Genomic DNA, 15,793 nt, shown 5'->3' on the forward strand with positions numbered 1-15,793 from the left:
ACATTTTAACTAGAAATAAGACAAATATTCTTGTTTTAAGATTGTGAGTTTTTGCAGTGATCCATGTTACTTATCCTGTGAAGGACAGGAGTCATATTGATAAGTTCAGAAAAGTGTTTTTTATTGTTGTGTTTTGATGTATTTGATGTAAGCCCAGTGGATATTTAAAGCTTACAGAAGGCTGCATTTAACTGCTGCTATGTCATTCCTGCAGTATTTCTGCAGGTGTTTTGGTCACTGCTATTTTATATTATTTGTAATCAGCACAAATTATCTGTCCCCATATGATAAAATCCACATCCGCCCTGATTTTATTTTTACAACTCGAGTACTGCCTATAGTTACCATGACAACAAAGTATTAGATTACCTCTGCCTTCTTACGCCTCAGGGGCGACACATTTTCTACAATCTAGTAAATCAAACGAAGCCTCCTGGTGTCTCCCCGTCCGGCCGCAGAGCTAACAGCTCCCACTGTGGGTCGCCGTAAACGCTTGTTGTCCGGATGAGTGATTATGTAAAGAGTGTGATAAATTTCTAATGGAGATCGGTGTAGCGCGGGGCATTTGTGGAGCTAATTTATGCTCCCCCTCAGGTTATCCCGGGGCATTTAAGCAGCGCTGAGATACGGCCCTCTGAAGCAGAATGTCAGCGCCTGGCCGGCGCTCAGCCCCCCGTTTCTCCGGACGGAGGATTAGAGGGAAAACAACAGTGAGGCCGACGACACAAAGAGCGACGCGGCGTGGTTGACGAGGAGGAAGAAGAAGGTGACGCCCGGTGCTGCCGCGGGTCGACTCCTGCAGAACGTTTACGTCCATCAGCTCTAGGGGCTGGGGATCGATTCAAATGCGATTCTTAAGATTCAGAATCGATTATCAAGATTTGATTCGATCCGATTCCGATATTGATTTGGGTTAGTGTTATTAAAACTGTTTTTTGAGCTGTTGCATGAATTATATGACTGTACTGTAGTTGTTGCAAAATATTACTACTAGTATTATATTGAGATTCAACAGCAAGTATTGGCAGCTAATGATGCTGTAAGGACCAATCAGCAAAATGTAACCCCAAAAAAGTATATAAAGTAATGAAAAATAGACAATTTATGCAATTTTAACCTAACACTTTAATGGTTTCATACCTTTAAACATATTTAAAGGCTAAAACATGGCACCAGTTATTCTCCCTGTCCAACAAAACATTCCTTTTTTTTGGGGATAAACAAAAAAAATAACCAAAAGTTGTAATGTAATGATGACAAAAAAAACATGAAAGAAAGAAAGAAAGAAAGAAAGAAAGAAAGAAAAGAAAGAAAGAAAGAAAGAAGAAAGAAAGAAAGAAAGAAAGAAAGAAAAGAAAGAAAGAAAGAAGAGAAAGAAAGAAAGAAAGAAAGAAAGAAAGAAAGAAAGAAAGAAAGAAAGAAGAGAAAGAAAGAAAGAAAGAAAAGAAAAGAAAGAAAGAAAGAAAGAAAGAAAGAAAGAAAGAAAGGAAAAGAAAGAAAAGAAAGAAAGAAAGAGAAGAAAGAAAGAAAGAAAGAAAGAAAGAAAGAAAGAAAGAAAGAAGAAAGAAAGAAAAGAAAGAAAGAAAGAAGAAAGAAAGAAGAAAGAAAGAAAGAAAGAAAAGAAAGAAAGAAAGAAAGAAAGAAAGAAAGAAAGAAAGAAAGAAAGAAAGAAAGAAAGAAAGAAAAGAAAGAAAGAAAGAAAGAAGAAAGAAAGAAAAGAAAGAAAGAAAGAAAAGAAAGAAAGGAAAGAAAGAAAGAAAGAAAGGAAAGAAAGAAAGAAAAAGAAAGAAAGAAAGAAAGAAAGAAAGAAAGAAAGAAAGAAAGAAAGAAAGAATCGATCTTTAGACATATGAATCGATTTTTTAGGAATTAATATGAGAATCGATTTAGAATTGGGAAATGGATGTTTTCAAACACAGGCCTAGTCAGCTCTGCAGTGTTTTGTGCCTCTTTGCTTTAAAGTCACGGAGGAGAGCAGAAGCAGAGGAAACGGGAGGTAAAACTAAACAGGTGATAAAGAAACAGTAAAGGATGTGCAGATGGTTTCTACGTGGTGAGGAACTTTATTGATGACGACGGTGATTTGCAGAGGCGATAAAGTGTTAATAGTCACAGTTTGGTCCCTCTCCGCCACGTCGGGCCTCCTCAGTCATACTCACATCCATCAGCCTGCTAAAACTATCAGGGAGCTGGATTGTTTTGGAATAATCTTGATCTTTCAATGTTCCTGACAAAGTTTTGGCCCAGATATCGTTTCCCATAGCAACAATTGTTGCAAAAAAAACACACCCCACTGACACAAGGTCTCTTTTCTTCCTTTTCCGAGTTCAGCTAACTGGAGTCTATTTGATATGAACAGAGAAACAAAATTAAATACCTCCTCTTTCTATTCCATTTCTAAATAAAAATAATAAAATAGAACATTTATCTGGTCTTTTCCAGGTCATAAAACGAGCTTATTGTAACCGTAAATGGACAAAGAAAGGTCCTTTATAAATAAATAAGAGACTGCAGAGGCAATGTGAGAACAAAGAAAGCTTTCTGTTCTGGAGCATTCAAGTGTTTGATAACGCAACGCCAAGGAGAAAAGACATCAGTAAAGAGCTTTAAAAAGAGATCACTTGTCCGACCAAAGCAGAGATGTTTAATCATGATGCATAACCAGTACTCGAGTTAAAATGGATCACTGCAAAAACTCAAAATCTTAACAAGAATATTTGTCCTATTTCTAGTTAAAATGTCTCATTTTAGTAAAAAAATCTTATTACACTTAAAACAAGTCTCATCACTGGAAAAAACAACAATTTTCGCCTGTTTCAAGTAGATTTTCACTTGAAATAAGTAGAAAAATCTGCCAGTGGAACAAGATTTTTTTGCTTGTAATAAGAAGATAAATCTTGTCCCACTGGCAGATTTTTCTACTTATTTCAGGTGAAAATTTACTTGAAACAGGTTAAAATTGTCACATTTTTCTGGTGTTATTTTTCTGATGATGACTCTAAATGTTGAAATAGCAGTAAAAACCACATTCATTGATGAAATGACATAAGGGATGGAAAGGGGGGATGGCAGTTTTAACAGGGGGGATGATTTTGACCATTTTTATTTTCAGGGGGGGATGCCATCCCCCCTCATCTTGAGTACTGTGCATAACCCAATGATTGGATAAAACACCACACAGTGGACCACAGACCGTCTCTATGTCCAAGTATTCCTGAGACAAACGTGATTCCGCCTAAATCTGGGCTGAAAATGATCCAACCACACCAGCAGATCTACGACCGTCTGCAGGAGCAACAAGGAACGAAGGTGTTGCGATGGACCAGTCAAAATTCAGATCTCCGATTGGTGTTTTGGTATAAACAAAAGTCTGCAAACTTCAATTAAGTGAAGCGACATTTTAAGGAAGAGCGGATTAAATGTCCTCTGCAAAATAAGAGATCAATAACGTCATATATGAAACATTTACAGGGTAAGCTTCTGCTAGATTTCATTAGTTCTTGCGTCAGTTTAATAAAGACTCAAATGACCAAATCTGACGGATTCATGTCTTTGTTGTGTTTGAGGAAACTTTTATCTCAAGGATTTAAGAGATTAAAAGGGATTATTTCAAAGGGTAGAAACTTCTAAACAATTCATTCAAACCTATTCCCAAACAAGTTATTTTAAAGGGAGATTGGTTTTAAGGGTCTGGTCAGTCCCAAAAGAAAGAATTCAAGGTGAAATGACATCCAGGAAATAAATGTTCTAGAGATCATTTTGGTAAATTATTGCTTGATTGAATATATATATGCAACTCTCCGGGCTCCTTGGGCCAATCCCAACACACCCCCTACTTTCTACCACTAGCCCTAAAAATGAGTAGGGCCCTTGTAATCTTCCCTAGGGATTGGGACACATCTTGCTCCGTCACTGTGTGGTTTACGTTCGGGTACGTAAGCGACTGCGTAGTTACGTTTGCACATACGTCACACCATATCAGGAAGCCCAGAGCTAAAAGCTGTTTTAATTTCCGCTGTAGGCGCTGTTAATATGCCACACTTTATTAAGTTTTAATATTTTTTCCAGGCATAAAAGTAACCGTTAAGGTCCCCAACCTGGGCTCGGTTTATCCAAATAACGCCTGTTAAGAAATTTGATCCGATGTTTTCGGGATGAGAAGAGCCGCCGGCTCGGGAGCTGATTTATGGTTCCGCGTTAAATCGACGCAGAGCCTAAGGCGTAGGGTACGGCGCGCGTTGCCCGCGTAACCTATGCCGTAGGCTCTGCGTTGGTGTAACGCGGAACCATAAATCAGCCTTTATTCTGGCGAGAGGTCTGAAAAAGACTTCGCAACAACGGGCAAACGAGGTGATTATGTACATTCACTGAGTGAATATTATGAAAGTAAAAATATTATTTTTCTCGCTAGAAATGTAATCAAAATGCATTTTTATGCAGAAACTAACTCAAAATATTGATTTTATTCACTAAAAAATAAGAAATGTCCGCCATGTTTTTTGTTTTTTTTTATTCAGTCTGCAAATGAAGACGTAAAGCATTCTGGGAAATTTTTCTAGCCCTCGGTCAGCTAGTGAACATCTGAAAACCCTCGTTCTGTAGGGCCAGATTCATACACACTAGCCCTCGTTTAAGCAACTACCCCTAGATGAAAAGAGGAATTGGGACACCACTACCCTCACGGGAACGTGCAAAATTTAGGGGGTAGGGATGAAAAGTAGGACTAGGGGTCGGCTTCAACCGACTCAAAAAGCAGCATCAACCTCGCTGACTGACTTTATTTAGAGTCTGTAGCTGAAATAGGTGAAAAACAATGAAGCATCTGGACAAATATCTGGAGAATGAGTGTGGCGTCGGGGGGATAGGGAGGGATTTGAAGCAATGACATGGCTGTTCAGTGAACACTCACTTGTCCTCTCCGAGCACCACGCCAAAGCCCGCGTGCTCCACGCGGGTCACCTGGGGGTTGTACCAGCCGATCTTCTGAGCCGCAGCAAACACCAACTGAAAGTGCATTGCCTGAGGGAGAAAGTTGCACTTTTAACGCCGTGTCACTGTCAAGGTCAAGGTTCAGCTCCCGGTTCTCATTTCCTGCAACACATCGGACCGGTGGACGGAGTAGATCCACTCTGTGGACATACGACAGTTTAACGGCTTTAACCCTTGTGCTGTCTTTGGGTCAAGGAAGGAGGAAGAGAAGAAGGAAGGAAAGGAAGGAAGGAAGGAAGGAAGGAAGGAAGGAAGGAAGGAAGGAAGGAAGGAAGGAAGGAAGGAAGGAAGGAAGGAAGGAGGAAAGAAGGAAGGAAGGGAGAAAAGAAGGAAGGAAGGAAGGAAGGAAGGAAGGAAGGAAGGAAGGAAGGAAGGAAGGAAGGGAAGGAAGGAAGGAAGGAAGGAAGGAAGGAAGGAAGGAAGGAAAAAAAGAAGGAAGGAAGGAAGGAAGGAAGGAAGGAGAGACCAGAGGAAAGAAGGAAGGGAAAAAAAGAAGGAAGGAAAGAAGGAAGGAAGGAAAGAAGGAAAGAAAGAAGGAAGGAAGGAAGGAAGGAAGGAAAGGAAGGAAGAAGGAAGGAAGGAAGAAGGAAGGAAGGAAGGGGAAAAGGAAGGAAGGAAGGAAGGAAGGAAGGAAGGAAGGAAGGAAGGAAGGAAGGAGGAGAGAGCAGGAGGGAAAGAAGGAAGGGAAAAAGAAGGAAGGAAGGAAGGAAGGAAGGAAGGAAGGAAGGCAGGAAGGAAGGAAGGAAGGGGAAAAGGAAGGAAGGAAGGAAAGAAGGGAAAAAGGAAGGAAGGAAGGAAGGAGGAGAGAGCAGGAGGAAAGAAGGAAGGGAAAAAGAAGGAAGGAAGGAAGGAAGGAAGGAAGAGAAGGAAGGAGGAAGGAAGAGACCAGGAGGAAAAGAAGGAAGGGAAAAAAGAAGGAAGGAAGGAAGGAAGGAAGGAAGGAAGGAAGGAACAGGAGGAAAGAAGGAAGGGAAAAAAGAAGGAGGAAAGAAGGAAGGAAGGAAGGAAGGGAAGGAAGGAAAGAAGGAAGGAAGGAAGGAAGGAAGGAAGGAAGGAAGGAAGGAAGGAAGGAAGGAAGGAAGGAAGGAAGGAAAGGAAGGAAGGAAGGAAGGAAGGAAGGAAGGAAAGAAGGGAAAAAGGAAGGAATGAAGGAGGAAGGAAGGAAGGAAGGAAGAAGGAAGAGAGCAGGAGGAAAGAAGGAAGGAGAATTAGGTAATTTTTGACCCGAAGACAGTACAAGGAGTAAATGATCAAAATGTTGACAATTCAGAACACTTTGCGTCCATTTATGTAAAAAAACAGAATACAGGTTCATGTGCAGGTTTCTGTGCAGAAACGATCGTCCGGTGAGTTTAAGAAGACGAGCAGCAGGGGATGATTAATTTAAAACGGCCTCTTGTTTCCGAGGCAAATGTGGCACGCAGTTCACCGCGGGCTGCAGAAGTGAGGAACTCCTCGACGGTACTGCAACGTCAGTGTGGCCAAACATCTGAGAGTTTGTTACCCCAGCTTGCTGTCAGAAACATATGAAGAGTTTAACTTGCGTTTAATGAAGTTATTTTCTTTTATCAGATGAAAGGAAATGATCAATTTTAAGCATTTGCATGAAAAAATTTACTTCTGGCATCGAGTTAAAACAGATGCTGATAAAGTCTGGTACCTTCTTATGTTCACAGATGAAAACCTTCATCGAGTTACATTTAACAAGCAGAAGATTTAATTTCCTACAAAAGAGAATTTGAAAGTATCAAGGAAATTGAAAAAAAAAACCTTTGATGCCATCTTTTTCCTTTCAATTGAAGCGCAATAAACCAGGAAATCAGAAGTCTGGCAGAGATTGGGACTGTTTATGCACTTTGTTTCCTTTTTTTCCTCCACCCACCTGTCCGCTGTCTGTGACGTAGATGATGATGTCGGCCTTCTCCTTGAAGAGGCGCTGGTGCAGCGCCGCCAGGTCCGACGTGTCGTAGGTGTAGCCGCCGTCAGACTTGACGATGGTGAGCGGGACAGACTGACCCGGAGCAAACACGATCTTACGGCCCTCGTCCAGCTCCGCCAGGCCTGAGGAAGGGACAGACGGACGGACAGAAAGAAGGAGGAGTGGGGGGAAAGAGAGGAGACAAATTAAAATGAGAGTAGTAATAATAAGGGCATTATTTGAGTAGAAATGGAAATAGTAACTCCGTAAATCCCCCCCCCCAAAAAACAGACAGGAACAACCAAGTTGGAAGGATTTTAGAGGACATTAATGGAACAATAGCTCCTCCTGGTGGTGGAACCTGAGGAACTACAGGTTAGACTTTACAAAGTCTACAAAATATTAACTTGTACTGTTTTTGGGTCAAAATGACCTAATTCTCCTGTCCTTCTTTCCTCCTGCTCTCTCCTTCCTTCCTCCCTTCCTCTTTTCTCCCTTCCTTCCTTCTTTTCTCCCTTCCTTCCCTTCTTTCCTCCCCTCATTTTCTCCTTTCCTTCTTCCTTCTCTTTTCCCTCTTCTTCCTTCTCTTTTCCCTTTCTTTCTTTTTCCTTCCTCCTTTCTTTCTGGCTCATTTCTTCCTTCCTTCTTATCTTTCTTCCTTCCTTCCTTCCGTCCTGGTCCTATCTCTTTCTTCCGTCCTTCCTATCTTTCTTCCTTCCTTCTTATCTTCTTTCTTCCTTCCTTCTTATCTTTCTTTCTTCCTTCCTTCTTATCTTTCTTTCTTACTTCTCATGCTTATCTTTCTTCCTTCCTTCCTGTCGTATCAGTTCGTTCCTTCGCGTTCCTTCCTATCTTTCTTCCGTCCTTCTTATCTTTCTTCCTTCCTGCCTTCCGGTGACTTCCTGATCTTTCTTCCTTCCTTCCTATCTTTCTTCCGTCCTTCTTATCTTTCTTCCTTCCTTCCTTCTTATCTTTCTTCCTTCCTTCCTTCTTATCTTTCTTCCTTCCTTCCTTCTTATCTTTCTTCCTTCCTTCCTATCTTTCTTCCTTCCTTCCTTCTTATCTTTCTTTCCTCCTTCCTTCCTTCCTTACTTCCTTCTTATCTTTCTTTCTTCCTTCCTTCCTTCCTTACTTCCTTCTTATCTTTCTTCCTTCCTTCCGTCCTTATCTTTCTTCCTCCTTCCTTCCTTTAATCTTCCTTCCTTCCTTCTTATCTTTCTTCCTTCCTTCTTCTTATCTTTCTTCCTTCCTTCCTTCTTATCTTTCTTCATTCCTTCTTATCTTTCTTCCTTCCTTCCTTCTTATCTTCTTCCTTCCTTCCTTCCTTCCTTCCTTCCTATCTTTCTTCCTTCCTTCCTTCCTATCTTTCTTCCTTCTTATCTTCTTCCTTCATTCCTTCTTATCTTCCTTCCTTCCTTCCTTCCTATCTTTCTTCCTTCTTATCTTTCTTCCTTCCTTCCTATCTTTCTTCCTTCCTTCCTTCTTATCTTTCTTCCTTCCTTCCTCCTTATCTTTCTTCCTTCCTTCCTTCCTTCCTTCTTCTTATCTTTCTTCCTTCCTTCCTTCTTATCTTTCTTCCTTCCTTCCTTCTTATCTTTCTTCCTTCCTTCCTTCCTTCCTATCTTTCTTCCTTCATTCCTTCTTATCTTCCTTCCTTCCTTCCTATCTTTCTTCCTTCTTATCTTTCTTCCTTCCTTCCTATCTTTCTTCCCTTCCTTCCTTCTTATCTTCCTTCCTTCCTATCTTTCTTCCTTCATTCCTTCTTATCTTCCTTCCTTCCTTCCTATCTTTCTTCCTTCTTATCTTTCTTCCTTCCTTCCTATCTTTCTTCCTTCCTTCCTTCTTATCTTCCTTCCTTCCTATCTTTCTTCCTTCATTCCTTCTTATCTTCCTTCCTTCCTTCCTATCTTCCTTCCTTCTTATCTTCCTTCCTTCCTATCTTCCTTCCTTCCTTCCTTCTTATCTTTCTTCCTTCCTTCCTCCTTATCTTTCTTCCTTCCTTCCTTCCTTCCTTCTTATCTTTCTTCCTTCCTCCTTATCTTTCCTTCTTCCTTCCTTCCTTCCTTCTTATCTTTCTTCCTTCCTTCCTTCTTATCTTTCTTCCTTCCTTCCTTCTTATCTTTCTTCCTTCCTTCCTCCTTATCTTCTTCCTTCCTTCCTTCCCTTCCTTCCTTCCTTCCTTCCTTCCTTCCTTCTTATCTTTCTTCCTTCATTCCTTCTTATCTTTCTTCCTTCATTCCTTCTTATCTTCCTCCTTCCTTCCTTCCTTCCTATCTTTCTTCCTTCTTATCTTTCTTCCTTCCTTCCTATCTTTCTTCCTTCCTTCCTTCTTATCTTCCTTCCTTCCTATCTTTCTTCCTTCCTTCCTTCTTATCTTCCTTCCTTCCTTCCTTCCTTCTTATCTTTCTTCCTTCCTTCCTCCTTATCTTTCTTCCTTCCTTCCTTCCTTCCTTCCTTCCTTCCTTCCTTCCTTCCTTCCTTCCTTCCTTCCTTCTTATCTTTCTTCCTTCCTTCCTTCTTATCTTTCTTCCTTCCTTCCTTCTTATCTTTCTTCCTTCCTTCCTTCCTTCCTATCTTTCTTTCTTCCTTCCTTCCTTCCTTCCTTCCTTCCTTCTTATCTTTCTTCCGTCCTTCCTTCCTTCCTTCTTATCTTTCTTCCTTCCTTCCTTTCTTCCTTCCTTCCTATCTTTCTTCCTTCTTATCTTCCTTCCTTCCTATCTTTCTTCCTTCCTTCCTTCTTATCTTTCTTCCTTCCTTCCTTCTTATCTTTCTTCCTTCCTCCTTATCTTTCTTCCTTCCTTCCTTCCTTCCTTCCTTCCTTCTTATCTTTCTTCCTTCCTTCTTATCTTTCTTCCTTCCTTCCTTCCTTCCTATCTTTCTTCCTTCCTTCTTATCTTTCTTCCGTCTTTCTTCCTTCCTTCCTTCCTTCCTTCTTATCTTTCTTCCTTCCTTCCTTCTTATCTTCTTCTTCCTTCCTTCCTTCCTATCTTTCTTCCTTCCTTCCTTCCTTCCTTCTTATCTTTCTTCCTTCCTTCCTCCTTCCTTCCTTCTTATATTTCTTCCTTCCTTTCTTTTTCCTTTCTCTTTCCTTCCTTTCCTCCTGCTCTCTCCTTCCTTCTTCCCCTTTTCTCCCTTCCTTCCTTCTTTTCTCCCTTCCTTCCTTCTTTCCTCCCCTCATTTTCTCCTTTCCTTCCTTCCTTCTCTTTCCCTTTTTTTCTTTCTTTCTTTCCTTCCTTCCTTCCTATCTTCTTTCGTCTTCCTTCCTTCTATTTCCTTTCCTTCTTATCTTCCTTCCTTCTTATCTTCCTTCCTTCTTACTTCCTTCCTTCCTTCCTTCCTTCCTTCCTTCCTTCCTTCATCCTTCCTTCCTCCATCCTTCCTTCCTCCTTCCTTCCTCCTCCTTCCTTCCTTCATCCTTCCTTCCTCCATCCTTCTTCCTCCATCCTTTCTTCTCTCCTTCCTTCCTTCCTTGACCCGAAAACAGCACAAGGGTTAAAATATAAACAAAAATGAATTTAAAAAAACCAAAAGACTAGATTCTCAGACATCATGTGATATCTAAAACACTGAGAGCAAAAGCAGAAGTTGAGTCAAACTTTACCGACAACACTGAACAGGAAGCTTCACATCCTAAACTTAACCCTCCCTCATGCCGACCTTTGTCCTCGAACTCCTTCACCACCTCCGTCATCAGGTCCTGGTAGTACGACTCCCCTCTCTCCATGATCTGGATGTCCAGACAGTTGTAAACCCTCTGAAACTCTGAAAAAGGCAAAATCAAAAAAGCAAATCAATTGCCAGCCTCTTTAACTTGTGCGTTTAAGACCGCTGCTCGTTGCAGGTGTTGCAAAATAAGTTGTAAACAGAGTAGATGGAGCCCAACATGCCTCCCCGTCCTAGATCAGGCAAACATTGCCTTTTCATTGCAAATGTCCAGTAAAAATCCGTTTATGTACGTTCGGATAGAAAAACAGATGAGGACTCGTTAAGTCTGTACAGATCTGCCACCTGCCAGAACATCAGTAACGGCCCAAACACCCAACATTAGAGCTTTTACTCAGTCGTAAAGCATAAAGTTTTAAAAGTTTTAAGTTTCTCGTCTCTGTATGTTTTGTTTGATTTGATCTCCTGTTTTTGGCCAAATCAGTCTGTTCAGACCCTTTTTAAACCCCTTTATTCTTGAATCAGGCACCTGTTTGGACCCTGGAACCACCGTAACCCTTGTGTTGTCTTTTGGGTCAAAATGACACAATTCTTCCCTCCTGCCTCCCTCCTTCCTCTTCTTTTCCTCTTTTCCTCCTTTTTTACCCTCCTTTACTCCCTATTTCATTCCTACATCCCCTTTCGTCATTCGTTCCTTATTACCTTCTTGCTTTTCCTTCCTTCTTTTCTTATTTTTTCCATTCCTTCCTTCTTCGCCTCCCCTTCTTTCCTTCCTTCCATCTTTTCTCCCTTCTTCCCTCACTTCCTTACCTTCCATCTTTTCTCCCTTCCTTTCTTCCTCCTTCCTTCTTACTTCTTTCCTTCCTTTCTTCTTTACTTCCTTATTCCTTCCTTTCTCCCTTTCCTACTTCCTTCCTTACTTCTTCTTTTCTTCTCTTCCTCCTTCCTTCCTTCCTTACTCCCTTTCCAACTTCCTTCCTTCCTTCTTCTTTACTTCCTTCTTTCCTACTTTCTTCCTTCCTTCCATCTTTTCTCCTTTCCTTCCTTCCTTCCATCTTTCTCCTTCTTCCTTCCTTCCATCTTTTCTCCTTTCTTCCTTCCTTCCATCTTTTCTCCTTTCTTCCTTCCTTCCATCTTTTCTCCTTTCTTCCTTCCTTCCATCTTTTCTCCTTTCTTCCTTCCTTCCATCTTATCTCCTTTTCTTCCTTCCTTCCATCTTTTCTCCTTTTCTTCCTTCCTTCCATCTTTTCTCCTCCTCCCTCCCTCTCCCTCCCTCCCTCCCTCCTCCCTCCCTCCCTCCCTCCCTCCTTCCTTCCTTCCTTCCTCCTTCCTTCCTTCCTTCCTTCCTTCCTTCCTTCCTTCCTTCCTTCCTTCCTTCCTTCCTCCTTCCTTCCTTTCCTTCCTTCCTTCCGTTCCTTCCTTCCTTCCTTCCTTCCTTCCTTCCTTCCTTCCTTCCTTCCTTCCTTCCTTCCTTCCTTCCTTCCTTTCCTTCTTTCCTTCCTTCCTTCCTTCCTTCCTTCCTTCCTTTCCTTCCTTCTTCCTTCCTTCCTTCCTTCCTTCCTTCCTTCCTTCCTTCCTTCCTCTTCCTTCCTTCCTTCCTTCCTTCCTTCCTTCCTTCCTTCCTTCCTTCCTTCCTTCTTCCTTCCTTCTTCCTTCCTTCCTTCCTTCACTCCAAACACAGCACAAGGGTTAAACATGGTTTATCATTAAAAGGCATGAATGTTTACGAAAACAAAGAGAGCAAACAGTTGGAACCTGTGCAGGTAAACGGTCCTCTGCTCTGTGGTTTTTCTATAAACGCTCTCTGCTCTGTGGTTTTTTCTATAAACGCTCCTCTGCTCTGTGGTTTTTCTATAAACGCTCTCTCTGCTCTGTGGTTTTTCTATAAACGCTCTCTGCTCTGTGGTTTTTTCTATAAACGGTCTCTGCTCTGTGGTTTTTCTATAGATGTAGGAATATTGATGCAGATGGCGGTTGATGCTTGTGGACACACAGCCGCTGCAGCATCGACCAGCGCTTGCAAACACCAGAGCAAACGGGATTGATCAACAGCAGCCGCTGCTAATTATTCATCAATCAGACTGAAAAAAGCCAACCTGATTGTGCTGCGAGGTGTCAGCTCCCATTAAAGCAACCGTTCTCTCCCCACTGCTGCTTCAACTTCCAAAACCAAAACTCTACCTCAACTTTTAATTATCCTAGCCCGAATTAAAACCCTGATTGGATTTGATTGGGTGTTTTTCTGATGGGGAACATTGTAGCTGCTGAGTCTGACGGCCGAGACGCCGTCTACTCCTGAACCGGAGAAGAACCGGTTAAAGATTAGGCCGATCAGATTTCTGATCTTCAGCCAAGACGGTAATCAACCCGAGTCAAAACCTTTGAGCTTCCTGGTCAGACGTGTCCACAGGAACAAAGTCTAATACAAGCAAGAAGACAAGGTTGTGGACAAAGACTTAAAAGAAAACTACTGACAAAGCAATCAGTCATGTGACCCACTGGTTTCTGAACACGCCCACCGTAGGTCGATCAGATTAAGACCCTATCCCAATACTCCCACTACCCCTACTTTTCAGCCCCTAAATTTTGCGCGTTCCCGTGAGGGTAGTGGTGTCCCAATTCCTCTTTTCATCTAGAGCAGGAGTCGGCAACCCGCAGCTCTGGAGCCGCATGCGACTCTTTAGCGCCGCCGTAGTGGCTCCTGGAGCTTTTTCAAAAATGTTTGACCTTTTTTTTTATTCTTTTTTTTCTCTTTTTTCCTTTTCTTTCTTCTTTTTTTTCTATTTTTTTCTTCTTTTTTCCTTTTTTTCTCTTTTTTCTTACTTTTTCCTTTCCTTTTTAATCTCGATATTTCGACTTTTTCAAAATTTCGACTTTTTTCTCAACATTTGGACTTTTTTCTCGACATTTCGACTTTTTTCTCGACATTTGGACTTTTGACATTTCTACTTTTTTCTCGAAATTTCGACTTTTTTCTCAATATTTCGATTTTTTTCTCAACATTTCGACTTTTGTCTCAAGATTGTACTTCAACATTTATCTCGACATTTCGACTTTTTTCTCGAAGTGCATAATGAAAAAAAAACTAATATAGAAACATGCAGCATGTGTTCCTTCATTCTAAGGCTGATACAAGACTTTACATTTTTTGCGGCTCCAGACATATTTGTTTTTTGTGTTTTTGGTCCAATATGGCTCTTTCAATATTTTGGGTTGCCGACCCCTGATCTAGGGGGAGTGGGGATATCGAGGGCTAGTGTGTATCAATCTAAAAATTTCCCAGAATGCTTTTCGTCGTCATTTGCGACTGAATCAAAAAAAAAACAACATGGCAGACATTTCTTATGAATAAAATCAATATTTTGAGTTAGTTTCTGCATAGAAATGCGTTTTGATTACATTTCTAGCGAGAAATATATATTTTACTTTCATAATATTCACTCAGTGAATGTACATAATCACTCGTTTGCCCGTTGTTGTGAAGTCTTTTTCAAACCTCGCCAGAATAAAGGCTGATTTATGGTTCCGCGTTACACCAACGCAGAGCCTACGGCGTAGGTTACGCGGCGACGCGCGCCGTACCCTACACCGTAGGATCTGCGTCGATTTAACGCGGAACCATAAATCTCCTTAAATCATACATTTTCGGAGCAAATTTCTTAACAGGCGTAGCTACAACTGTCAACTGTCTACAGCCAGCGGTAATTCTCCACAGAGCTGCAGGTTTCTCCCCGGGACGACGGCGCAGGTTGACCCGGCCGTGAGCTGCTGCTGCTGCTCCGGGACGACGGCTGTTCTCCGAAAACATCAGGTCAAATTTCTTAACAGGCGTTATTTGGATAAACTGAGCCCAGGTTGGGGATCTTAACGGTTACTTTTACGCCTGAAAAAATATTAAAACTTAATAAAGTGGCACATTAACAGCGCTACAGCTGAAATTAAAACAGCTTTTAGCTCTCAGCTTCCTGATTTTAGTGGTGGTGCTGAAAGTAGGAGTAGTGGGAGTATTGGGACAGACCTGGGAAGATTTCAAGTGCCCTAAAATTTTTTAGGCCTTTTTTTAGGGGTAGTGATAGTGAGGGAGGGCTAGTGGAAGAAAGTAGGGGGTGTATTGAGATTGGGCCTTAAAAAATGTCTGAAATCATGCAAAATTTAACTGATCTCTTTGGATAACAGCATTCCTCCTGCATGTATTTAGCTCACCGGTTTCATTCAACTGCGTACTGTATATGAATGTGGTGCTACTCTTCTCCTAAAACGAATGTTTTCCCCTCGTGCCACAACCGTCTCGGCTCCTGCAGGCTCGGATCGGGAGCGTGAGAACTTGTCAGGTCTGCTCAGCGTCAGGCTGACGAGGAGAAATCCTACCTCTCCTAGAAACGTCACATATGAGGTTCCAGGCTTTGATGAACTCCGCTTCCTTGCTCTGCAGTCTCACGACGCACTGGTACGCTCGCTTCTTGAAGTCCTCGTCCTCGTCAAAGCGCTTCTTCGACTCCTGGCGGAGGAGGAGACAGACGTGAGAGTTCCATCGTCACGGAGGGACAGAGACTCAGAAATATCACACATCCCCAGAGCTACCAGGAGATTTGCATATTTCTTATTCTAACCCCTGTATTTCATGTTAAACTGAAGACGTTTGGAGAAAAGTAAGTTTGAGAAGTTTAGATACTTAAAGGATGTCCAAGTGTCCTTTTTAATGCAGAACTAAGGAAATTAACATGAAAACTTTGAGCTGCTTGAGATGGTTTTCATTTAGTCTTTATAGTAATCTACACTCTTTGCATGTTGAAGTACAATTTTGACCCAAATCTCACTTGATATCAGTCCAACTGCAGATATGTTCTGCCTGTTTCTATTTCCCGTCCGAGAAAAGAGGACACAGTTTGGAAAAACACACAAATGTCCTCCTGTGTCCCTCGACTGTGAGGTTCCTCTCCCCTCTAACTCAGGGGTCAGCAACCCGCAGCTCTAGAGCCGCATGCGGCTCTTTAGCGCCGTCCTAGTGGCTCCTGGAGCTTTTAAAAAAATGTTTGACCTTTTTTTTTTTCCTTTTTTTCTTCTTTTTTCCTTTCCTTTTTAATCTCAACATTTCGACTTTTTTCTTGAAATTATGACTTTTTTCTCGACATTTCGACTTTTTTCTCGACATTGAGTTTTTTTTACAACATTTCAACTTTTTTCTCGAGATTGTACTTCAAAATTTAATCTTGAGATTTCGAC

General features: G+C 41.6%; 1 protein-coding gene across 1 annotated transcript in view; it reads right to left on the reverse strand.

Annotated features, from left to right (window-relative positions):
• The window catches only part of rars1 (arginyl-tRNA synthetase 1), a 60,353-nt gene that overhangs the window by 26,827 nt on the left and 17,733 nt on the right, over nt 1–15,793 (reverse strand). Inside the window, exons 8-11 of the mRNA XM_061739272.1 lie at nt 14,939–15,068; nt 10,565–10,669; nt 6,872–7,050; nt 4,909–5,019 (exon numbers count right to left, since the gene is read on the reverse strand). Coding sequence (XP_061595256.1) covers nt 4,909–5,019; nt 6,872–7,050; nt 10,565–10,669; nt 14,939–15,068 — 525 coding nt within the window. The remainder of the gene's footprint in view (nt 1–4,908; nt 5,020–6,871; nt 7,051–10,564; nt 10,670–14,938; nt 15,069–15,793) is intronic.

The sequence above is a fragment of the Cololabis saira genome, chromosome 14, assembly GCF_033807715.1.
Source record: "Cololabis saira isolate AMF1-May2022 chromosome 14, fColSai1.1, whole genome shotgun sequence".
NCBI classification, from domain to species: Eukaryota; Metazoa; Chordata; class Actinopteri; order Beloniformes; family Belonidae; genus Cololabis; species Cololabis saira.